Source organism: Lithobates pipiens, unplaced genomic scaffold (assembly GCF_037356315.1).
Source record: "Lithobates pipiens isolate NorthernLeopardFrog02 unplaced genomic scaffold, aLitPip1_a1.2 Scaffold_19, whole genome shotgun sequence".
In the NCBI taxonomy this organism is placed as follows: Eukaryota; Metazoa; Chordata; class Amphibia; order Anura; family Ranidae; genus Lithobates; species Lithobates pipiens.
Window position 1 is genome coordinate 47,389,821 of NW_027507764.1, and position 24,473 is coordinate 47,414,293.

The 24,473-nt window shown below is 45.3% G+C and overlaps 1 protein-coding gene across 1 annotated transcript in view; it reads right to left on the bottom strand.

Annotated features, from left to right (window-relative positions):
- Positions 1–1,438: 1,438 nt before the first annotated feature.
- The window catches only part of LOC143995943 (scinderin-like), a 91,150-nt gene continuing 68,115 nt past the window's right edge, over positions 1,439–24,473 (bottom strand). Inside the window, exons 13-16 of the mRNA XM_077490714.1 lie at positions 20,141–20,262; positions 7,381–7,458; positions 3,705–3,765; positions 1,439–1,881 (exon numbers count right to left, since the gene is read on the bottom strand). Of these exons, the coding sequence (XP_077346840.1) occupies positions 1,748–1,881; positions 3,705–3,765; positions 7,381–7,458; positions 20,141–20,262 (395 nt within the window). The 3' untranslated portion in view covers positions 1,439–1,747. The remainder of the gene's footprint in view (positions 1,882–3,704; positions 3,766–7,380; positions 7,459–20,140; positions 20,263–24,473) is intronic.

Below are 24,473 nucleotides of genomic sequence, written 5' to 3' on the forward strand. Positions count from 1 at the left end.
ATGCATGAAAAAAACACTTTCCTGGCACCACAGAAACATGCTGCCTTTTAGCAGATACACAGCAGTGCCATTAATTGTTAATTACACCCTCACGCATCTGCTGAGATGTGCGTATTCACACGCACTGAAATTCACGGCACTGTGGCACCATGTTATTTTGGAAAAGGGTTCCACCTCCAACTTACTTACCTTTGCACAACAGGCTGATATTAAGCTTAATGACTATAGTTGTAGGCAAAACTTGCAAGCATGCACCTTTACCTCCCCAGTGGGCAGCATTCAGCAGAGGTGATGGTGGATATGAATTCAGGGGGGCATGATATACATATGAATGCTGCTGGTCCGCTACCATTTTCATATTAATGTGGCCGCTTTTTACATAACAATGCAGGTTATTTACATATAAACACAGGGTCTGCAGGTGAGTCACCTGTACACAGCAATAGGGCAGAGCTTTGCAGCATTGGTAACAGAACTTCACACTGAGATATCAGGACACAGCACGGGACTAAAACTTCAAGGGCCAAGGGAATTTAAACTGGGATAGTTGCCAAGTATGAGGCAGCTGCTAAGGGCCCCACAACAATGATGGGGCCCATGGCAGCTGCCCCTTTTGCCCTGCCTTAAAGAGGGCCCTGCCTTGACTACATCTTGTTGTGTTTCTGCTGTTTCTGACACTGAATATCCACTGAATTTTATGTTTGTGATATTGAGAGCTGCACTTGAGGCCCCCTGTTCGAGAAAGTTGACCACCACTGCTTTAGAGTAATAAATTAAAATCCTCATTTCTATTCTTTCTAGATGGCCTTGGATGTTCAAAAATGAAAGATTTATTTGCTCACCTTGGAAACTTTGTCAAGATGCCTGCTACAGAAGGCGCCATCTTACACTCTATTATACTATTTAGATCTGAATTTTCCATGGGGTTGCACACATGTGCAGCTACAAAACCAACCATTTGGGGGATTTAATGTTCAGTTGAGAGCTGACATAAGCACACTGACAACTAAGGCCTCTTTCACACTGACGTCCCGTTCAGGCCCGCCTGTCAGTTTTTCAGGCAGACCTGAACGGGTGCTCCATAGAGGTCTATGGAGCGTCGGATGTCAGCGGTGACATGTCCGCTGACATCCGAAAAAGTGTAACGGAGGAAAAAGCTATTTTTCCATCCGTCTGCGGATCGGATCGGGTGACGAAGGGCACTGCGGTCCGTCGTCATCCGATCTCCCATAGGGGAGAGCGGCGCTGTGACAGGTCCGTCCCTGCGCAGTGTGCAGAGACGGAGCTGTCATCTCCCTGCTCAGCGGGGATCGGCGGAGTGATCCCCGCTGAGCAAACGGACATCCACGGGGCGGATCAGAACTGATCCGCCCCGTGTGAAAGGACCCTTAGACATGCCTCGAATGTAGCATATATAAATAAAAACACGACAGAAAACTATTTGATTAAGGATTTACTAACATGTTTTAAACATTTCTAACTTAAACAGTTAAACTGGTGTGTTGAGTTCCACCAATATTTCATCCCATGTGGAAAACACTTATTCATAATACATGAGTTGCTTTTAGAGCTACAGTATGTGAATGAAGCCACCTCTGGCTCTTAAGCTTGGCAAAATACAACTGGTCTTGACCTTGAAAAATATTCTCAATGACTGCAATAAATCAGCCAACCAATGATGATGCATTTCACATCATTGTTTCGTCTTGGAGGTCTGGAAGTGCGTTACTAAAGTCCATTTGTTCTGTCACTTCTGCCATTTTTTGGGATCCCAGGCCAGAAACCATCCAGTAAATGTTGGAGGTTCAAATCCTTGTTTCACAACGGTGATTGGGATGTTCTTGTCTCTTCCACTTGGGTCACTTTCCAGATATCTTTTGGCTGTGAATAGATCAGGATAAACGTAGCAAATAGTTTTATAAGAGGTTGACTGTCCTCATTTATTAAAGGTCAGCATTGGCTATTACCCTTTTTTTACAATAGTTTGTGTCTCCATACCCTCTAGACATTGATGTATCCACATTTCCAAATCACAGTAGTAGTACATTTTAGACATGTGCATTCGTCTTCATCCGAATGCATTTTTGTCTGAATTACGGGTATGTTCGTTAACGTTTTAACAAACGTTAACGAACGTGCAGAATCCGAAAACCGAAAGATCCGACATAAACAAATGCTTTATTTTCATTTTAGTTGTGACAACAGTTTGATATAGATAGGAGAGTCAATATGACGCTGACAATAGCGATCTGTGTCCATCAAACATGTGGTCGAATGTGGCTAACCTTAGCTCTATTAGTCCAAGATTATTCTGCATAGAGAGAAAAGATTTGACATAGAGAAAAGATTTGACATAGAGAGAAAAGATTTGACATAGAGAAAAGATTCGACATAGAGAGAAAAGATTTGACATAGAGAAAAGATTTGACATAGAGAGAAAAGATTCGACATTATAAAGACAATAGCAAAAAAGGTTGATTGTGCCTAACCTAACTCTATTAGTCCAAGATTATTGTACATAGAGAGAAAAGATTTGACATAGAGAGAAAAGATTCAACATAGAAAGAAAAGATTTGACACAGAGAGAAAAGATTTGACATAGAGAAAAGATTTGACATAGAGAGAAAAGATTTGACATAGAGAAAAGATTTGACATAGAGAGAAAAGATTCGACATTATAAAGACAATAGCAAAAAAGGTCGATTGTGCCTAACCTAACTCTATTAGTCCAAGATTATTGTACATAGAGAGAAAAGATTCGACATAGAAAGAAAAGATTTGACATAAAGAAAAGATTTGACATAGAGAAGAGAAAAGATTCGACATAGAGAGAAAAGATTTGACATAGAGAAAAGATTCGACATAGAGAGAAAAGATTTGACATAGAGAAAAAAGATTCGACATTATAGAGACAATAGAAAAAAAAGGTAGATTGTGCCTAACTTAACTCTATTAGTCCAAGATTATTCGACATAGAGAAAAAAGATTTGACATGAAGATTGGACGAAGCAGTCGCCGCGAGGGGACATTTATGGTCAAATGCTCCGCCCATAGGCTATAGAAGAATTCTAATGTTGGTTGACTAGTAATAATCATGAATAAATATAATTATTACTAGTGTCATACAACATTAATATTCTACTATAGCTTGTAGGCGGAACATTCGACCGGAAATGTACGATTGCCGCGCCGTACAGTTTAGCTGCTCCGTCAAATCTTTTTAGAACATTCGACAGACACCATAAGCCTTCAATGACAGATTGGACCTTAATTATTTCGGATTTTCGGACGAATGCATTTTTTAAATGAAACTAAATAAATAAAAACTAATTTGGGGAGTATAAATAAAATAGTATAAATAAATTTACTTTTCGGACTAAAACGAAATTCTGAAACAAAATATTTCAGTGTGCACATGTCTAGTAAAATTCAACGAATTTGAAATAAGTTATAACAAAACAAAATTATCTAAATTGGAGTTTGAAAACAAATTTGAATTTGAAAATTAATCCACATTCGAAAGTGAATTTGAATGGCACGCCGTCATATGGGGGCATCCCAGAACTAGACGGCCGCTCTGTAACCATCATTCGGCTATAGTGCGGTTGGCAAGTGGTTAACATGTTTAAAGAGCCAAGGAACTCTTTTGTACAACCTATGACCTGTAAAATATATACACAGCTAAAGAAAATATAGTAATATACCTGCAATCAAGGATTCCTTTTTCTCAACCTCATTTGAGTCATTTCCAATCCAAATAAATATCTGAAAGAAAAAAATAAAGAAGAATTATGAGATTTAAGTCTCTTCTACCTTTACTGAGTTTAGGAAAATCCTGCTTAGTGATCCTGAAAGGAAAAATCCCATCCTGGTCTTGTCTGTCCCAGAAGAATTCCTAAAAATATAGAATAGCAGACCATTTCAGGGATGTAGCTGTCTGGGGGCCAATACAAAACGTAAGAAGGGGGCCTGCAACATCTCATCAGTGTTTAAAAATATACTTCTAAATTCTTCCCATTATATAACAAGCATGTGGGAACGTAAACCTCTTGTAGTTAACATATCTCAATGGTTCTGTTCATGAAATAAAGGTGGAAGAAGCAAATGTTCTTGAACCAGGAACAAGTTTGTCCTAACAGGAGCTATAAGCTGAAAAATCATTGGTTCTAAACAGTGGCATCGCTAATGGGGTGCGGGGGGTGCAGACCACACCTGGGTGACACCCGCCAGAGAGGTGAAACCAGGGGTGCCAACCATTCATAAAAAATATGGTTGTGGGATGACTTTGGAACTACGCATGTGCAGTTCCAAAGCCAACTGGACTCAGACATGCTTGGCTATTTTGGGCCAGACGGGCGCATTTGCAGTGAGTCAGTGGCATCATGGCGCTGCCTGGCACCATGTTTGAATGAATGGCAGTGCAGCAACACAGCAGTGGGCATGCCTCCCGAGTCCCGACCCGCCATCCCACCACTAGGCAACTGTGAGTAGCACAGACATGGAGTCCTGGAGACTGGATCCCTGCCTTGCACCATCCATCCATGGCTGCTGGAGACTCCCACCACACCACTGTGAGCATGGGCACACGGAGTCCCAGAGACCAGACCCCCACATCTTCCATCCATGGCTGCTGGAGACTCCCACCACACCACTGTGAGCATGGGCACACGGAGTCCCAGAGACCAGACCCCCACATCTTCCATCCATGGCTGCTGGAGACTCCCACCACATCACTGTGAGCATGGACACACGGAGTCCCAGAGACAAGACCCCCGCATCTTCCATCCATGGCTGCTGGAGACTCCTGCGCCACTGTGAGTATGGCTATGGTCGCAATCTCTGACCATCTCTTGTATCCTCTTACAGTCTCCAACCATCTCTTGTATCATGTCTGTGGCAGGGGGTGACACCATGTCTAAGGCACCGGGTGACACCAACCCTAGTGATGCCACTGGTTCCAAAGTTATACCTGTTATTTTGCCCAATAAACTACTCTAATCCCTAATTCCTCTATACCCATTCTGTCCACTCCATCTTCACCTACTTTGTTCACATTACCTGCTGTCCCATTATGTTCACCTTGTGCCCAACATGTCCACTCGTTTTTTCTGTCTGCTCACTCTTCTATCCACTTTTACAGAACTAGGAAGGTGTGGTGTTTACCCCAACATCAATCACCAGACTAGGTCCTCAAGGTAGAATCTTCAAGCAAAGGCCACGGGAGTGCCACAATGTTTCACAAGTCCAGAAACAATGCATTAACTAGTAAGGTTCTCAAGTAAAGCTAACACATTTCAGGGGGTAGATGCTGTCCCTCTTTATCACGACTAAATACTTTAAGCTGAGGAAAATCTGGAAAAACTAAGAGATCCTCAGTAAACAAGAGTAGCATGAGCAAAAGTAGATAGTTGTGCAGCCATTTTTTTTTTTTTGCCAATGAATACAGTGTTTCTAGACTTGAGAAATGTTGCAGCTCTCACCCATCTCCTTTACTTGAAGGTTTTATCTACTTTCTGTCAGCAATAAAACAAGTACAGGAATTGCAATTTTGTTTTTTTATAGTATATACTATAGATATATTTTGCTATTAAATAACATTTCTAATCATATGAAGTTAATAACAAGAGTCCCCCTCTACATCAGAGTCAACAGAGTTCCCCTTTTACATCTGAACTCGCAGAGTTCCCTTTCACTGTAAGGCCCCTTTCACACTGGGGCGGTGCGGGCATTGGCGGTAAAGCGCCGCTATTTTTAGCAGCGCTTTACCGTTGTTTTAGCGGCGGTATGCGGCCGCTAGCAGTGCGGTTTTAACCCCCGCTAGCAGCCGGAAAGGGGTTAAAACCACCCGCAAAGCGCTGCTGCAGTGGCGCTTTGCCGGCGGTATAGCCACGCTGCCCCATTGATTTCAATGGGTAGGAGCAGTAAATACACCGCTCCTTCACCGCTCCAAAGATGTGGCTAGCAGGACTTTTTTCACCGTCCTGCCAGCGCACCGCTCCAGTGTGAAAGCCCTCTGGCTTTCACACTGGAGTGAAAGGGGCTGTTTTTTTCAGGCGCTACACAGGCGCTATTTTTAGCGCTGTAGCGCCTCAAAACCGCCCCAGTGTGAAAGGGGCCTAAGGGGGAGACTCTGATGTAAGAGAGAACTCTGGGGCTCCCTGATTTAAGAGGGAACGCTAAGAACTCTGATGAACAGAGAAGACTCTGATGTAGTTGAAACACTGTGGCTTCTGGTGTAAAGGGGAACTCTGATGTAAGGGGTGCTGCGAGAACCCTGATTTGCCCTAGTGTACTTACTCAGGTGCAGGAGAGAGAAGGGGGAGACTTCAGTCACAGACAGGGATGGATGGTGAGCTTACTCACCCCTTGGCAGTCAGCACCTCTCATACAGATGTATCTGAGGCTGCTGGGCTTCAAATTCCCAGCCCCAACTTTCCTTTTCTGTGGCACAGATCCGGGAATTGGAGTGGGGGCAGACACAGATGGGTAATAGGGGTGGGGGGAAGAGGTGCAGATCGAGCCCTCTCTCCTCTCCCGCCTGTGTGTGTGTGTTTGGGGGGAGGGGGGGTTGTTAGTGCTGGCTTTTGGCAGTGTGAAAGAGTGTAACAGACACTCTCAGCTTAGACAACTGCAGCCAGCAACCCTGCTGGGAAGCCATAGTCCATTCTAAACAATGCCTGAAACCCAGACACATGATTCCAAACCCGGACTGTTCGGGTGAATCCTGGACAGGTGGCAACCCTACACAGGACTAGGCCAGCTATACCTGAATTCACCCTTTTCACCAAGGCAACTCTATGCAGCATGTAGTGTTTGGCTAGCAAATAAGTCTAAAGCCCCGTACACACGAGCGGACTTTTCAACATCCAAAGTCTGACGGAATGATTCCGGCAGACCATTCGATCGTGTGTGGGCTGCAACGGACTTTTGATTCGCAAAAGTCTGACAGACTTTAGAAAATGGAACATGCTTCAAATTTTTCCGACGGAACTCCGCCGGACCCAGTTCCTACCGAAAAATTTGCTCGTGTGTATGCTATTCCGACGGACTAAAACCGACGCTAGGGCAGCTATTGGCTACTGGCTATGAACTTCCTTATTCGAGTCCAGTCGTACGTCATCACGTTCGAATCCGTCGGAGTTTGGTGTGATTGTGTGTGGCCAAGTACGCTCATTCGGAAAGTCCGTCAGAACTCTGTCAGAACTCCGGCAGAACTCCGGCAGAACTCCTTCGGAAGTCTGTCGGACATAAGTCCTGTCGTGTGTACGCGGCATTACAGGTCATAATGCTCTTCTCCTCCCCTCCAGAAAAGACTCCATTGGTCTTAGTTTGAGAACATTTGGTATGCAGTAAGTCAATAACCGATCCTACAATATTTACCTGTTCCCAGGTATCCAGCATCATTGCATCGTCTTCTGCCAGATCTTCCTGGGTAAATTCCCCGGGTACTTCTTCAACCTACATTAATTATATGTCACAAATGTTATTAAAACAATTCACCAGCTGCCAAATGCAGTATCAGCAGGTCACACAATATGGACATTTCCGATATAATTATTAAAAACTAACAATTTAGCTTCATCGGAATCTCTAATATTTCACCACTTTTTTCTACATAGTAGAATTTAGTTTGACATTTTTCGATGTAAGTATATTCTTAATGTTCATTCATTTTTTAAATCATTAGTGGGGTCAAATTCACATTCATTTTTGACCACAGTAATGAGAAAATTTGAAGGAGCGGGGCGGACTCAAAATTGCGTTTAAGCCGTTATAGCCTTAGTTATAGTATACAGAATGTCACAGCATTTATAGATCCTAAGGACCACTTCCAAACAAATTAAGGAGGCGGGACCCAGTAATTAAAATCAATCAAAGAGAAAATAACATTTAAAGTGATTGTAAAGCTTTGTTTTTTTTTGTTTTTTTAACCACTTCAATACAGGACATTTTCACCCCCTTCCTGCCCAGACCAATTTTTAGTTTTCAGCGCTGTCGCATTTTAACTGACAATTGCGCGGTCGTGCGACATTGCACCCAAACAAAATTGATGTCCTTTTTTCCCCACAAATAGAGCTTTCTTTTGGTGGTATTTGATCACCTCTGCGGTTTTTATTTTTTGTGCTATAAACAAAAGAAGAGCAACAATTTTGAAAAAAAAAAAACACAATATTTTTAACTTTTTGGTATAATAAATATCCCATTTTTTTTTTTTTTATAATTTTTTCCTCAGTTTAGACCGATGCGTATTCTTCTACATATTTTTGGTAAAAAAAAAAAAAAAAAAATCGCAATAAGCGTTTATTGATTGGTTTGCGCAAAACTTATAGCGCCTACAAAATAGGGGATAGATTTATGGCATTTTTTTTTTACTAGTAATGGTGGCGATCTGCGATTTTTGTCATGACTGTGGCATTGTGACGGACATATTGGACACTTTTGACACATTTTTGGGACAATTCACATTTATACAGCGATTGGATGCTATAAAATTGCACTGATTACTGTATAAATGTGACTGGCAGGGAAGGGGTTAACCACTAGGGGGCTAGGGAGTGGTTAATTATGTTCCCTGGGAGAGATTCTAACTGTAGGGGGAGGGGACTCACAAGGGGAGGAGACTGATCGGTGTTCCTCTGTACTGGGAACACCCCATTGGTCCCCTCTCCTCTGACAGGACGTGGATCTGTGTGTTTACACACACAGATCCACGGTCCTGCTGTGTCCCGGGCAATCGCGGGTGCCCAGCGGACATCGCTCCCGAATCCCGCTGCTGCGTCCATTGACACAGATAGCAGGACTCAGCCCGGCCCCCCAGGATGCCTGTGGCCAATCATAGCTCAGGCTGTGTAGTACACGCCCCACACTATATAAGGCCGCCAACGTGGCGGCCTGTGGCCAATCATAGCTCAGGCTGTGTAGTACACGCCCCACACTATATAAGGCCGCCAGCGTGGCGGCCTTGTGTAGTGTGTTGGCGTCTGTAGGAGTTAGTGGGTGTTCTCTGTATACCTTCAACACAGTATACACCGATCGTTATCGACTGGTTTAGCGTTCTTGCTCTTCTGTAATTGAGCTTTCAGGAATCTGCAGGAGTTTGTGGGTGTTGTCTGCGTGCCCTGATCGCAGTATACACCATTATATCTACCTATATAGCTAGCTATATTGCTCTTCTGTAATTGAGCTTTCAGTCAGCTGTAGGAGTTTGTGGGTGTTGACTGCATGCCCTGACCGCAGTATACACCATTATCCACCTATATAGCTAGCTATATTGCTCTTCTGTAATTCAGCTTTCAGTCAGCTGTATACACCATGTATACACCATTATCCACCTATATAGCTCTTCTCTAATTGAGCCATCTGCAGGAGTTAGTTGGTGTTGTGTGCCTCCAGCACAGCACAGTATACACCAGTATCTACCCTTTAATTCCTGTTGTTCTATAATAAAGGCATCTGCAGGAGTTAGTGGGTGTTGTGTGCCTCCAGCACAATATACACTACCCAATTGCTGGTTTTCCCATCTCCCTTCAGGCCATTACCATGTCTGGAAGGCCAACAAGGAGAGGCAGACAGGCACGAGCCGATTAAAAGAGGGCAAGCAGGCTCTGTGTCTAGAGACGCGGTGCATCGTCATCATCAGCACGTGGCCATGGGACATGCTTGTCCTTATTTTAGGCAGCTGGACGTGTTGTGCCGCATCATGCCGAAGACTTGGTAGGGTGGATGACCAAGCCCTCTTCATCCTCCTCATCCTCTCTCACCCAGGCTCAGGGTACTAGCAAAGCAGCTGCCAACGCATCTTCTTCCTTCATCAATGTCATCATCAGTGACTCCTTCCCTAGACCAACCACGTCCTCCTGAGGAGTCTCCTGAACTCTTTGAGCACAGTGTTGGGTACATGCTCCAGGAGGATGCCCAGTGTTTTGTAGGCTCTGATGATGATACTCAGCTAGAGGAAGGCAGTAGCGTTAGCGCAGAGAGAGGGGATGCTCCAGAAGGACAGCAATCTGGCAGTCATGTTCCACAAGCTGCAGCATACTGCCAGGTTTGCTCCAGCGATGAAGAGGGAGGGGATGATGAGGGCACTGACTCCACGTGGGTGCCTGTTAGGAGGGAGGAGGCACATCTCCAATGAGGCAGGATGCCCTCCGGGGGCCAGCTTAGGGGCCGCACACTGACTGAATCACACCACAGAGCTCCGCCTATGCAGGGCGCTGCCTCTGTGCGTTATTCTAAAAGTTCTTTGGTGTGGGCCTTTTTTGAGACGAGTGCATCAGATCGCACCGCTGCTATTTGCAACATATGTCTCAAGCATATCTCACGTGGCCAAAACATCAGCTGCTTGGGCACCACATGCTTGACCAGACATATGTTGACCTGCCATGCAGCTCGTTGGCAAGCGTACCTCAAAGACCCACACCAAAGAACAAAGCGGACCTCTCCTTGCTCCTCATCAGCTGGCATCTCCAACCCCACTAGACCTTCAGTCCTCTCTGAAACCTGCTCTGAGAGGAATAAAGGTGTAGAATTAGGTGTGTCACAGCCAAGTGCTTCCGGGCACTCTGCTAGCAGTACACCCATGTCCGATTATAGCAGGCAAATTTCCCTGCCCCAGCTGCTGGACTGTCGAAATAAGTTCACTCCCAGCCATCCACATGCCCAGCGGTTGAATGCTAGCTTGGCTAAATTGCTAGCACTTCAACTGCTGCCTTTTCAGTTGGTAGACTCGGCCCCCTTCCGTGAGTTTGTACAATGTGCGGTTCCTCAGTGGCAGATCCCCAAACGCCACTTTTTCTCACGGAAGGCGATTCTGGCTCTCTACCTGCATGTGGAAGGCAATGTCCTTGCCTCGCTGGACAGGGTGGTCAGCGGTAAGGTGCATATTACCGCTGACTTATGGTCCAGCAGGCATGGACAGGGATGTTAACTGTCTTTCACGGCCCATTGGGTCACTCTTCTGGCAGCTGGGAAGGAAGCAGGACAAGGTGCAGTAATGTTGGAGGTTGTTCCACCACCACGCCTCCAAAATGCTACTACTGGTTGTGACTAGGGATGAGCTTCGTGTTCGAGTCGAACGTACGTTCGACTCGAACATTGGCTGTTCGGCCGTTCGGCGAATTCCGAACGTTTGGGCCGTTCGCGTCAAAATTCGAGTGACGCGCGCGCGGACCACAATGCACTGCGGTGGCGCAGTGCATTGCTGCCCCATGATTGGCCAAGCATGCACTGTGACCCCGCATGCTTGGCCAATCGCAGCGCCGGCAGCGAGGAGAGCCATGATTGGCCACAGGCATCCTGCCTGTGGCCAATCATAGCTCAGGCTGTGTAGTGCACGCCCCACACTATATAAGGCCGCCTTTGAGGCGGCTTCGTGTAGTGTGTTACTTAGCATCTGAAGCAGTGGGTGTTCTGTGTACCTTCAACACAGTACACACCAATCGTTTTTGGCTGATTTCCTATCTTGCTGCTGTGTAGTGGTTGTTGTCTGTGCCCTGACTGCAGTATACACCACTATATTCACCTCACCTATATAGCTAGTGATCTAGCTTTAACCACTTAACAACTGCCCATTGCCGATTAACGGCTTCAGGGTGGTTGTTTAACTCTGAAAGGCCGTTAATTAACGGCCTCCCAAAATTCTGCTCTCGCGTGCCCCGAGGTGTGCGCACTCGAGAGCATCCGTGACCGCCGGGTTGCATCACGGATCACGGTAAACGGCCGCTCATAGCGGCCGTTTACCACGTGATTGCTCCGTCAAATGACGGAGTGATCACTTGGAAACAAACCGGCGTCATGTTATGACACCTGTTCCTTCCTCCCCTCTCTGTACCGATCGGTACAGCGGAGGGGAAAGAGATCGGTGTCAGCAGCGATGTGGGCTGCATCTGCAGTGCCCACATCGCTGCTCACCGAATTTAACCCCTCAATTCCCTGCCAATACTCTGCAATACCAGTGCATACTCTGCAGTACCCTGCCATTACTCTGCAGTACCCCGCCATTACTCTGCAGTGCAGTACCCTGCCATTACTCTGCAGTGCAGTACCCTGCCATTACTCTGCAGTACCCCCCATTACTCTGCAGTAACCCCCATTACTCTGCAGTACCCCCCAATACTCTGCAGTACCCGCCATTACTCTGCAGTACCCGCCATTACTCTGCAGTACCCCCAATACTCTGCAGTACCCTGCCATTACTCTGCAGTGCAGTACCCTGCCATTACTCTGCAGTACCCCCAATACTCTGCAGTACCCTGCCATTACTCTGCAGTACCCCCAATACTCTGCAGTACCCTGCCATTACTCTGCAGTGCAGTACCCTGCCATTACTCTGCAGTACCCCCAATACTCTGCAGTACCCTGCCATTACTCTGTAGTACCCCCCAATACTCTGCAGTACCCTGCTATTACTCTGTAGTACCCCGCCAATACTCTGTAATACCCTGCCATAAATTGCCATACCCAGCCATACTCAGAGATACCCAGCCATACTCGGTGATACCCTGAAATACCCAGCCATAGACGCCCCCCACCCCTCACCGCCCTCCGGTGCTTCTACCAACTCGCCAGTACGATCAAAGCCAGAATCTTTTTTTTATTTTTTATTTCAGGCTTCCCAGCCTAGAGGTGAGATGTGGGGTCATATTGACCCCCCAGATTTCACTGTAAAGAGGACCTGTCACCCCATATTCCTATTACAAGGGATGTTTACATTTCTTGTAATAGGAATAAAAGTGATCAAAAATATATTTTTGGGGAAAAAAATGTCAAACTAACATAAATAAAGTAAAATGAACAATAAAAAAATAAAATTAAAATTAAAGCGCCCATGTCCCCATGTGCTCGCATGTGCCACACATGTGAGGTATCGCCGAGAATGTTAGAGCGAGAGCAATAATTCTAGTCCTAGACCTCCTCTGCAACTCAAAACATGAAACCAGTAAAAAAAAAATTAAAGCGTCGCCTATGGGGATTTTTTAAGTAGCGACGTTTGGCGCCATTCCACGGGCATGTGCAATTTTGAAGAGTGACATGTTTGATATCTATTTACTCAGCATAACTTCATCTTTCACTTTATGCAAACATTGGGCTAACAAGTGGTTAATAATAGAGCTTGCAGTCAGTAGTGTTAGGAGATAGTGCGTGCTGTCTGCGTGCTCTGTACCCAGTACATACCGCTATAATATAGGGCAGGCCCCTACTTTCAAACATCCAACTTACAAACATCTCCTACTTGCAAACGCAAGGAGACAGCAGCAAGTGAGATGAAAAAAGATGGACGACAAAACAAATTATACAGGGGTGATAACCCTTCCCTATGTTTTCCAAAAAGCTTAAAGATTTTTTGACTGGAGCTACACTTTAAAAATGTACCGGTTGAAAATGACAAACAGATTCAACTTAACACAACAAACCTACACAGTCCCTGTCTTGTTTGCACCGCCTGTATACTGCTGTTCTGAGTATATAGGGCCTGGGGGCCACACGCATTTCCTTTTTTTAATATGGGTACCGGGTTCCCCTTAATATGCGTACAAGACCCAAATAGGCTGGTAATGGGCAGGGAGGGCTACCCATGCCATGTTTCTCAATGATTTTCAACCATATTGCAGGAACCAGATATAACATTAAAACCGCAAGCAGTTTTAAATGGTGTTATTTCCGTTTAATGTCATTTTGTGCAGGGACTGTTCTAAACACGGGAAACACGTGGCACTTCACAGGCATACTACAGACACCCCACAGGCACCATATTTAAAGGAATATTTTTTTTTTTCACTTTAATCGTCATTAAAATCAGTGCTCCCGCCAAAACGGCAGTTTTTAAAACTTTTTTTTGCAGTGACCCATGTCCCCTGAGACAGGAGGCAGGTCCCCAAACCCTTTTTAGGACACTATCTTGCATATTAGCCGTTAAAATTAGCACTTTCCAATTTGAACGTTCGAGTCCCATAGACTTCAATGGGGTTCTAACGTTCGTACCGAACGCGGGGGTCGTTCGCAAGTTCTGGTGCGAACCGAACCGGGGGGTGTTCGGCTCATCCCTAGTTGTGACACACCTCTCTCCTCTACCCCCTCCTCTTCTTCTTCCTCCATGGCCTCTTCCAGTGCTCTGTCCTCAGAACCAGCGGTGCTCCGTAGGCGTTCAAGGGGCTACGCAAGTACGCAGGCAAAACGATGCCATGCTGTGCTTGCGCTGGTTTGTTTGGGGGACAGGAGCCACATTGGGGCAGATATTTTGTCCGCTCTGCAGGGGCAGGCTGAGAGGTGGTTGACGCCACGCCAGCTTAAGCCAGGATTGGTTGTTTGCGACAATGGCACCAACCTCCTCTCCGCCCTCCGACAGGGACAACTGACCCATGTACTCTGTGTGGCTCATGCCCTTAACCTGGTGGTGCAGCGGTTCTTGGGCAGGTACCCGGGCTTACAGGATGTCCTGAAGCAGGCCAGGAAAGTCTGTGTGCATTTCCGCCGATCATTTAATGCCTGTGCTCAGCTGGCTGAGCTCCAAAAGGAGTTGAACCTGCCCAAGAACCGCCTTATATGTGACATGCCCACCAGGTGTAACTCAACGTTGGTCATGCTGCAGCAGCTGCACACACAGCAGAGGGCCATCAATGAGTACCTGTGCGACTACGGCACCAGGACAGGGTCAGGGGAGCTCGGTTTTTCCTCACCACGCCAGTGGGGCATGATCAGGGATGCATGCACTGTCCTGTCACCGTTTGAGGAGGCCACAAGGATGGTGAGCAGTTGCAATGCATGCATCAGTGACACTGTACCTCTTGTCCACCTCTTGGAGCATACGCTGCATGGAATAATGGACAGGGCACTTGAGGCAGAACAGAAGCAGGAAGAGGAGGACTTCCTTGCCTCTCAAGGCCCCTTTTATCCAGACAGTGTTCCGAATCCTGCTGTCCCACCCATCACACAGGACGAGGAGGAGGAGGAGGAGGATGATTGTGTCAGCATGGAGGTGGAGGCTGGCACTCAGCAGCAGCAGTCTTGTAGGGATGATTTACAGTCCCAAGAAACCCGTGGACTTGTACGTGGCTGGGAGGAGGTAGCTGCGGATCATGTTGTCCTTAGTGACCCAGAGGACTCCGGAGCAAATGCCTCAGCTAACTTATGCTGCATGGCCTCCCTGATCCTGCAAAGCCTGCGGAAGGATCCTTGTATTCTTCGTATGAAGGAGAGGGGCCATTACTGGCTGGCCACTCTCCTTGATCCACAGTACAAGGGTAAGGTTGCCGACCTTATCTTGCCATCTCAGAGGGAGCAGAGGATGAGACATCTCCGGGAGGCCTTGCAGAAAGGTCTGTGCAACGCATTCCCAGAGACTGGGAGGTTACAAACTCCTGGTCCTGGACAACATGTTGCTAAGGCATCGGTCAGAAGGAGCGGTGGAGAAGGTGGCCATCTGACCAATGCGTTCAGACAATTTTTTAGTCCGCAGCCCCAAGGTATGATCGGTTCCAGCAACCATCGCCAGCGTCTGATTTACATGGTGCAGGAATACCTAGAGGCAAGGTCAGACTTGGACACCTTTCCCACCGAAAATACTCTGGCTTACTGGGTCTTGAGGATGGATCACTGGCCAGAGCTTGCACAGTATGCTATTAAGCTACTGGCCTGTCCTGCATCCAGCGTTCTTTCGGAACGCACCTTTAGTGCTGCTGGTGGCTTTGTTACCGATCACAGGGTGCACCTGTCCATCGACTCGGTTGATCGACTGACCTTCATCAAGATGAATCAGTCTTGGATCACCCACAGCTACCAAGCACCTGAAGCTGATGTAACAGAATAATTTTTTTTGAAATATCACATCCCTTCAAGACTGCCTATGCTGATGCTGAGTGACTGTCCTGTTATGTTGATTGTCTATCCTCTTCCTCCTCCACTGATATGTTGGAAGAACATTTCTGGTTCTGGTTGATGACATCAGCCCAATTTTTCTGCCCCTGTTTAACAGGGGCGTTTAAGTACAATTTTTGATGCAATGCTTTGCAGCAGGGCTAATTCCTGCAATCAAACAAGAGTATATGGGAGAGGTTGCAGTGTGGTGGCACCAGCACCAGTGCCTAAGGCCCAATTTTTCTGCCCCTGTTTAACAGGGGCGTTTAATTACAATTTTTGATGCAATGCTTTGCAGCAGGGCTAATTCCTGCATTAAAACTAGAGTATATGGCAGAGGTTGCAGTGTGGTGGCACCAGCACCAGTGCCTAAGGCCCTATTTTTCAGCCCCTGTTTAACAGGGGCATGTAATTACAATTCTTGATATAATATTTCACAGGAGGGCCCGTTCCTGTGCCCACCGAGAGTAACTGTGAGGGCTTATAGTGTTGTGGCACCAGCACCACAACCACCAAAAGCCCAATTTTTCTACCACTGTTCAACAATGCCATGTAATTACAATTCTTGATATAATCGTTCACAGCAGGGCGCTCCAGCGCCCACCAAGAGTCACTTTGAGGGCTTACAATGTTGTAGCAACACCAACACCTTGTTCCGCCATTTCTGCAGAGCATATAGGGCAGGCCCCTACTTTCAAACATCCAACTTACAAACGTCTCCTACTTGCAAATGGAAGGAGACAACAGGAATTGAGATGAAAAAAGACGGACGGCAAAACAAATTATACAGGGGTGATAACCCTTCCCTGTGTTTTCCAAAAAGCTTAAAAATCGATTTTTTGACTGGAGCTACACTTTAAAAATGTACCAGTTCAAAATTACAAACAGATTCTACTTTACACAACAAACCTACACAGTCCCTGTCTTATTTGCACCGCCTGTATACTGCTGTTCTGAGTATATAGGGCCTGGGGGCCCCCACATCCTTCTTTTTTTAATATGGGTACGGGGTTCCCCTTAATATCCATACAAGACCCAAAGGGGCTGGTAATGAGCAGGGGGGGGGGGCTACCCATGCCATTTTTCTCAATGATTTTCATCCATATTGCCGGAACCAGATATTGCATTAAAACCGCAAGCAGTTTTAAATGACTTTTTTTCCGTTAAATGTCATTTTGTGCAGGGACTGTTCTAAACACGGGAAACACGTGGCACTTCACAGGCATACTATAGACACCCCCCAGGCATGATATTTAAAGGAATATTTCACTTTTTTTTCACTTTAATCGTCATTAAAATCAGTGTTCCCGAAAAAACGGCAGTTTTTCAAAACATTTTAGGCCTTGACCCATGTCCACTGGTGCAGGAGCCAGGTCCCCAAACCTTTTTTAGGACAATATCTTGCATATTAGCCATTAAAATTAGCACTTTTTATTTCAAACGTTTGAGTCCCATAGACTTCAATGGGGTTCTAAAGTTCGTACGAATTTTCGGTCCGTTGGAAAGTTCTGGTGCGAACCGAACCGGGGGGTGTTCGGCTCATCCCTACTGGTGAGGCTGCATTTGATGGGTGCTGGTGAGGCTGCATTTTTTTTTTTTTTTTTCTTTTATTTTTAAGACAGACAACAGTGAACAGATTGAGGCTGCATTTATGGGCGCTGGGAGGCTTCATTTGATGGGCGCTTGTGGGCTGCATTGGATGGGTGCTTCATTAAAAAAGTAGAGTATACATGGGCAGGGCAAAGGGGGTGGAGTCAGGGGTGGAGCCAAGGGTGGCGGAAAAATTAGGTTTCACCTAGGGCAGTGATGGCGAACCTTGGCACTCCCGATGTTTTGGAACTACATTTCCCATGATGCTCACACACTCTGCAGTGTAGTTGAGCATCATGGGAAATGTAGTTCCAAAACATCTGGGGTGCCAAGGTTCGCCATCACTGACCTAGGGCATCAAAAATCCTTGAACCAGCCCTGTGTAGACTAATCAACATTCTGGCAAACGTTTTGACATACTGCATAGGGTTGTTATTTAGTAAGGACGGGTTTGTTATGTAGTAAACAATCATAGGAGAAGAACACAATTTGGTCCATGACCATCCGTAGAACTTATAAAGATAAGAGGCACCTTTCAGTTTAGGCTTGTTATAAGGAAAGTTGTCAAACCCATTAAAGATGAAGTAAACCCTGATGGGTTTTACTTCCTCTTTATTTCCCTACAAAGGTAAAGCATAACGGACTACTATGCATCGCATAGTAGACCATTATGTGTCACTTACCTGACAAAGGAACCAGCGATGTCACCGTTGTCTCACGAGCAGGGACTTTCCATTTTCGTCCCTCTTCCTTCCGGGGCCGCGAACTCCGGCTCTGTGACTGGCCGGAGTTGCTTGACGTCACTCCTGCGCATGGGGGCGGGAGCCGCCAGTCACGGCATGACCCCTAATGGAAACGGCACGATGTGCCCTTTCTAAAAGTAGTCATCGGCGGTCGTCTTTTTAGTAAATTTCTCCTAAACCGTGGAGGTTTAGGAAATATTTCAAGCACCTACAGGTAAGCCTTAATATAGGCTTACCTGTAGGTAAAAGTGGTTGTACAGGATGTACAACCCCTTTAACTTCTGTAGAACTTGTAAAGATAAGAGGTAACTTTCACTTCAAGCATGACATACCTGTAGGTAAAAGTGGTTGTACAGGATGTAAAACCACTTTAACTTCTGTAGAACTTGTAAAGATAATAGGTGACTTTCGTGTGAAAATATATCTTTTCATGTGAAAATTTGCTGTCCCCTCAAAATAACTCAACACACAGCCATTAATGTCTAAATCGCTGGCAACAAAAGTGAGTACACCCCTAAGTGAAAGTGTCCAGATTGGGCCCAAAGTGTGATTATTTTGTGTGGCTACCATTATTTTCCAGCACTGCCTTAACCCTCTTGGGCATGGAGTTCACCAGAGCTTCACAGGTCACCACTGGAGTCCTCTTCCCCTCCTCCATGAGGACATCATGGAGCTGGTGGATGTTAGAGACCTTGCGCTCCTCCACCTTCCATCTGAGGATGCCCCACAGATGCTCAATAGGGTTTAGGTCTGGAAACATGCTTGGCCAGTCCATTATGCTCTGCTTCAGTATGTCACAGTACATGTTGGCATTCATGGTTCCCTCAATGAACTACAGCTCCCCAGTGCCGGCAAGACTCATGCAGCCCCAGACCATGACACTCCCACCACCATGCTTGACTGTAGGCAAGACACACTTGTCTTTGTACTCCTCACCTGGTTGCCGCCACACACGCTTGACACCATCTGAACCAAAAAAGTTTATCTTGGTCTCATCAGACAACAGGACATGGTTCCAGTAATCCATGCCCTTAGTCTACTTGTCTTCAGCAAACTGCGTGCTTTCTTGTGAATCATCTTTAGAAAAGGCTTCCTTATGGGATAACAGCCATGCAGAACAATTTAATGCAGTGTGAGGAGTATGATCTGAGCACTGACAGGCTGACCCCCCACCCCTTCAACCTCTGCAGCGATGCTGGCAGCACTCATATGTCTATTTCCCAAAGACAACCTCTGGATATGACACTGAGCATGTGCACTCAACCTGTCCTGTTAACCATTGTATTGTCTTAGCCACCGTGCTGCAGCTCAGTTTAAGGGTCTTGGCAAACTTCTTATAGCCTAGGCCATCTTTATGTAAAGCAAAAATAATTTTGTCAGATCTTGAGAGAGTTGTTTGCCATGAGGTGCCATGTTGAACTTCCAGTGACCAGTATGAGAGAGTGAGAGCGATAACACCAAATTTAACACACCTGCTCCCCATTCACACCTGAGACCTTGCAACACTAACGAGTCACATGACATTGGGGAGGGAAAATGGCTAAATGAGCCCACTTTGTACTATTTACTTAGCGGTGTACTCACTTTTGTTGCCAGCATTATTTTGAGGGGACAGCAAATTTACACTGTTATACAAGCTGTACATTCACTACTTTACATTGTAGAAAAGTGTAATTTCTTCAGTGTTGTCACATGAAAAGATAGAATAAAATATTTACAAAAATGTGAGATATTGTATATATGCCAGGTAGTTATTGTTAATGTTATTATCAGTTTGATGAATGAATGCTAACTTTTCTCTGGGCCTCTAGGCATGAATGACCTCTGGTTACACAGTTGTAGGTTTGGTCTCCTGTGATTTCATCTGCCTCTACAAATTGTATCCTCTGTTACAAGCCAGCAATGTAAGAACTAACTGTAAATCAAGTATGGTTTGACAAGAAGATTGGACTTACCAGGAAGCGCCCAGTTTTATTGGAGCACCCAAAAAGTTTTGGCGGATTATCATCAAACTGCGTTTCCAGGAGAGGAGAAGTTTGATAGTCCTTCTTACCCCCCAGACTTTTCCAGAACGCATCTGTAGGCATCAAGAATAACCATACAGTCTGTTTATATAACATACTCAGAGGGTTATGTTCAAATAAACTACTTGGCTATAGACAGAGACATTAAAGTGATATTAAAGGCTTTATTTTTTTTATTTTTAAAATAACAAAATGTCATAGTTACCTGCTCTGTGCAGTGCCTCAAGTCCTCCCCGACGCTCCTGGCCCCTCCCTCCTGCCCAGTGCTCCCAGCATAAGCAAATTCCGACAATTTTACACAAATGTACTTGTTTTGTCTGATAAATACTACTGTTATTTGTAATCTAAAAAGGTACCAGTTACTTACCGGTAACTGTCTTTCTGGGAAATCTTCCAGGACGGCACACCTGAGAGATGAGAAGCTCCTCCCTACAGGAAACACAATCAATCGACAGCTGTTTTAAGTCCCCACCCTTCCCCTTGATCCTCAGTTTGTAGAGAAGTAACTCCTGAACCCGGTTCACAAGGGAAATCATTCCTCATAGGCACTCACCTTCTAGTGTTCTACAATTTTCCCTCCTCCAACGGGTGGGAAGTAGGCCTGCCGTCCTGGAAGATTTCCCAGAAAGACAGCTACCGGTAAGTAACTGGTACCTTTCTCAAGTCATCTTCCAGGACGGCACACCTGAGAGGATAAACAAGTACCTCAGACCTACCTTAGGGTGGGGCCACTGCAAGACCCTCTTGGCGAACCTTGGTTCTGCAGTGAGCTTTACCTCCACTCCATATGCTCATATGCTTGATGAAGGTATCTTAGCTGGATCATGCGGCTGATCTGCAGGTCTGCTCCACAGATGTCCCTGCCTTTTCCGCTTCGGATGCAGTATCTAGGTGGAATGGGCTCTTAAAGATGGAATCAGAAAACATGTTAAACTTGTAGGTTAGCAATGTTGCCTGTCTCACACATCTAACTACCATGGCCTATTATGCCTGTAGGTGCTACTTAGAACCACTAAAAAGATAAATCAGAGACCTGTGTTGTAAGGCAAGGACACTACATTAATTAATAAGAGGGCCTGTCTTAACACTACCCTGTTCAGGGAAATAGAACTGCAAAAAAAAGGGGGGGGGGGGCTGACAGACAAGCTTTTTTGTTCCTTTTTATCTTTACATCAGCAAAGACTAAAGGGAAGCCTACTTAAGGGTAATAGATTAACAGAAGCTTTATCCCTGGGTTTAAGGCATGCCCAATCTATGGCTTTACTTACGCCTGAGAGCCTACTTCAGGAGATTAAAGTCCCTAGCAGGAGTAGACTACCCATATTGCTACGTCTAGTTTTGCTAGAAGGGCAAAATGAAGGCCATGCACCGAGCCGAAGCCTATTCGATCGGGTATACATCTTCATACTTCAGCCTCAGGCCCTAATACTCCTCTGAACAGAACTTTCCAAGTTCTTAATAAACAGGGCTATTCATTGTCCCCTTCCTCCAGTGTCCCATAACCCTACATGGCTTCAACCCTAGGAAATGGTTCTGGCATCCCTGAATGTAAGGGGTCGAGGTTTTCTGACATGTGGCATCTCCAGCCCGAACTTCTGGCCCCTCCATGGAAATGAAGGCTGAGTGTGACTAGCTAAACCGATATATCAAATATGGGAAGAGACCCAAATCTGAACCTCAATGTACACAAACAGTCCTCACAGTCTGGTTTTCTGATGTGCTGCCAAGATGTAAAAACATTAAGACACAAACAAACCCTAAATGCTGTGTATTTCTGAAGTGCAGCTAGCTAGGTCATAACTGATATATAAATACAGAAAGGACAGGAACCCCCTTTACTATTGTGTTTTACTGATGTACAGCAAAACAAGGCTATAAGTATAAAGACAGAAAGACCCAAACTTCTATGTTGCATATTTCTGACAAACCACCAAATACAGTTAGTTATAAGATCAATATGAACACCAACTCCCATGTTGTGCATTTCTGCTATGCCACAGGGTAAAATATGGAACACAAGACAATCCTTTCTGTTCTGCACTTCTGTAGTGTAGTTCAGATAAAACCAACACTGAGAAAGGACACAAGCAACCTGCAGCATTGTGTTTTTCTGAAGAGCAGTAAAGCAAGACAATATGAAACAGAAAGCACCAACAAGTTTCAATCTTGAGTATTTGTGCTGTGCAACAACATAAAAGCAGACACTGAGGAAAAAGACAGACAGCCTTTACAGCTGCAATCTTTCTGGTCTGCTGCAAACTAAGACAATAACGCCATGATGAGTATTCCTGCTGTGTAGCAAAACCTCAACCAGAAGGGACAGATAAGCTTAGGGCTCCCACACCCGTGCGACCCAACCTGCGACTTGGGACTGCAAGACGCATGAGAAGTCATACACTATGGCTTCCAATGGGTACCATTCGTGTCTGTGCAACTCCAACAGTCCCCGATTCCTGGATCCACAGACCTCAAGATTACACAGGTCGCAGGGAAAAAAAAATAGCAATTTTCAGGTCGAACAAGTGAGGGGTCCCCAATGCTGTGACTCTCTGGAGGAGTGCAGCCAACAACACCCTGCTGTGTATCCCTAAGATGCAGAAAGGTAGATCAATGAGAAACACTGCTCACTGCTGTACCTGATATACAAATGATAAGGCAATAAATATAGGACATACAGGACACAAATATTCACTCTTTGTGTATGTCTGATGTGTAGCAATATACCAATACTGAGCAGAGATGCCACCATCATCAATGTGTCTCTCAGCTGAGCAGCAAAAACAAAATCAGAAAAAGACAAGCAACCTTCACTGCTGTGTCCTTTCTGATATGCAGCCAATAAGGCAGTATATGCAAGACATAAAAAAGGACAGACAACCTTCAATCTTTTATATGACTGATGTGCAACAATATAACAATTCTGAATAGACTGATGTGCAACAATATAACAATTCTGAATAGATAGCAGATAGCACATCCATATTGAAGCGATTTGGCCTTGCGACTCAACATGTCAAATCGCATGGCTAAAATTGGCACGACACCACTTTGTGGTGCTACACGGATTACCAAAGGCATTATATGTACTACACCTGGCAGGGGTTCAATTTGTATTTCTGCTATGTAGCCCAACAAATTCGAACCATCAATTTTCACTGCTGCCTTTCTGATAAGGCAGTAACACAGGACACAAAACCCCACAGACCTTAATCCTGTATATGTCTGATGTGCAACAATAAAACACTCTGAATAGAGATAGCACATCCATATTTAAATGATTTGTCATGTGACTCAACATGTCAAATCGCATGCTTAAACTTGGCAGCCATTGCCATTAATAGCACTGTCTGAATCAGCACAACGCCACTTTGCGGTGCTGCACCGATTACCAAAGGCAGTATATGTACTACACTTAGCCCAGGTTCAATTTGTATTTCTGCTATGCAGCCCAACAAATCAGGACCATCAAACTTCACTGCTGCCTTTCTGATAAGTAACCAACAAGGCAGTAATACAGGACACAAAGCCTCACAGGCAGACCTCAATCTTGTGTATGTCTGATGTGCAGCAATATAACCATTATGAGCAGAGATGTCACCAGACTCAATGATGTGCATTTCTGCTGTGCAGCACAAAACCAGAAAGTACAGACCACCTTCACTGTTGTACTTTTCTGTTCTGTAGCCAAACAAAGCAGTACCTTTAGGATATAAAGGACAGCAAACAAGCTTCAGTGCAGTACATTTCTGATATACAGCAATATAGCCCTTATGAGCAGAGATGTCACAAATCTCAATGTGTATTTCTGCTGTGCCACAAAAACATCCCAGCAAGGACAAACCTTCACTACTGAGGTCTACTGGTATGCAGCCAATGAGGAGTCATGGTCTATCCCTTTATGAAATAACCAACAGGCAATTTATTTCAAAGGCATAGCCTGAGCTATAGATACTAAACCTTCACCACCAGTAAAGAAACAAATCCTAAAATGGTTGGACACCCTACTATAGCAGTTGTTCTCCTACCATACCTCCATAGACTGAGCAAACACTAGCCAGCTCATACCCAGGTGCGGCTGATTAGCAACTAAAGTCTCAATGAGCCCAGCCCTAGAGACCAATTTAAGACAGCCTCTAGAAGAGGTGGTTACCAATTTAGCCTGGGAGTAAATAGCTACTTGCAGGCTTCAAACAAGCAATTATGTAGCTCTTGCATAGGTTTGCACAGAAAATCCTCAATTAAAAGGATGTAGGAAGCGATCTAT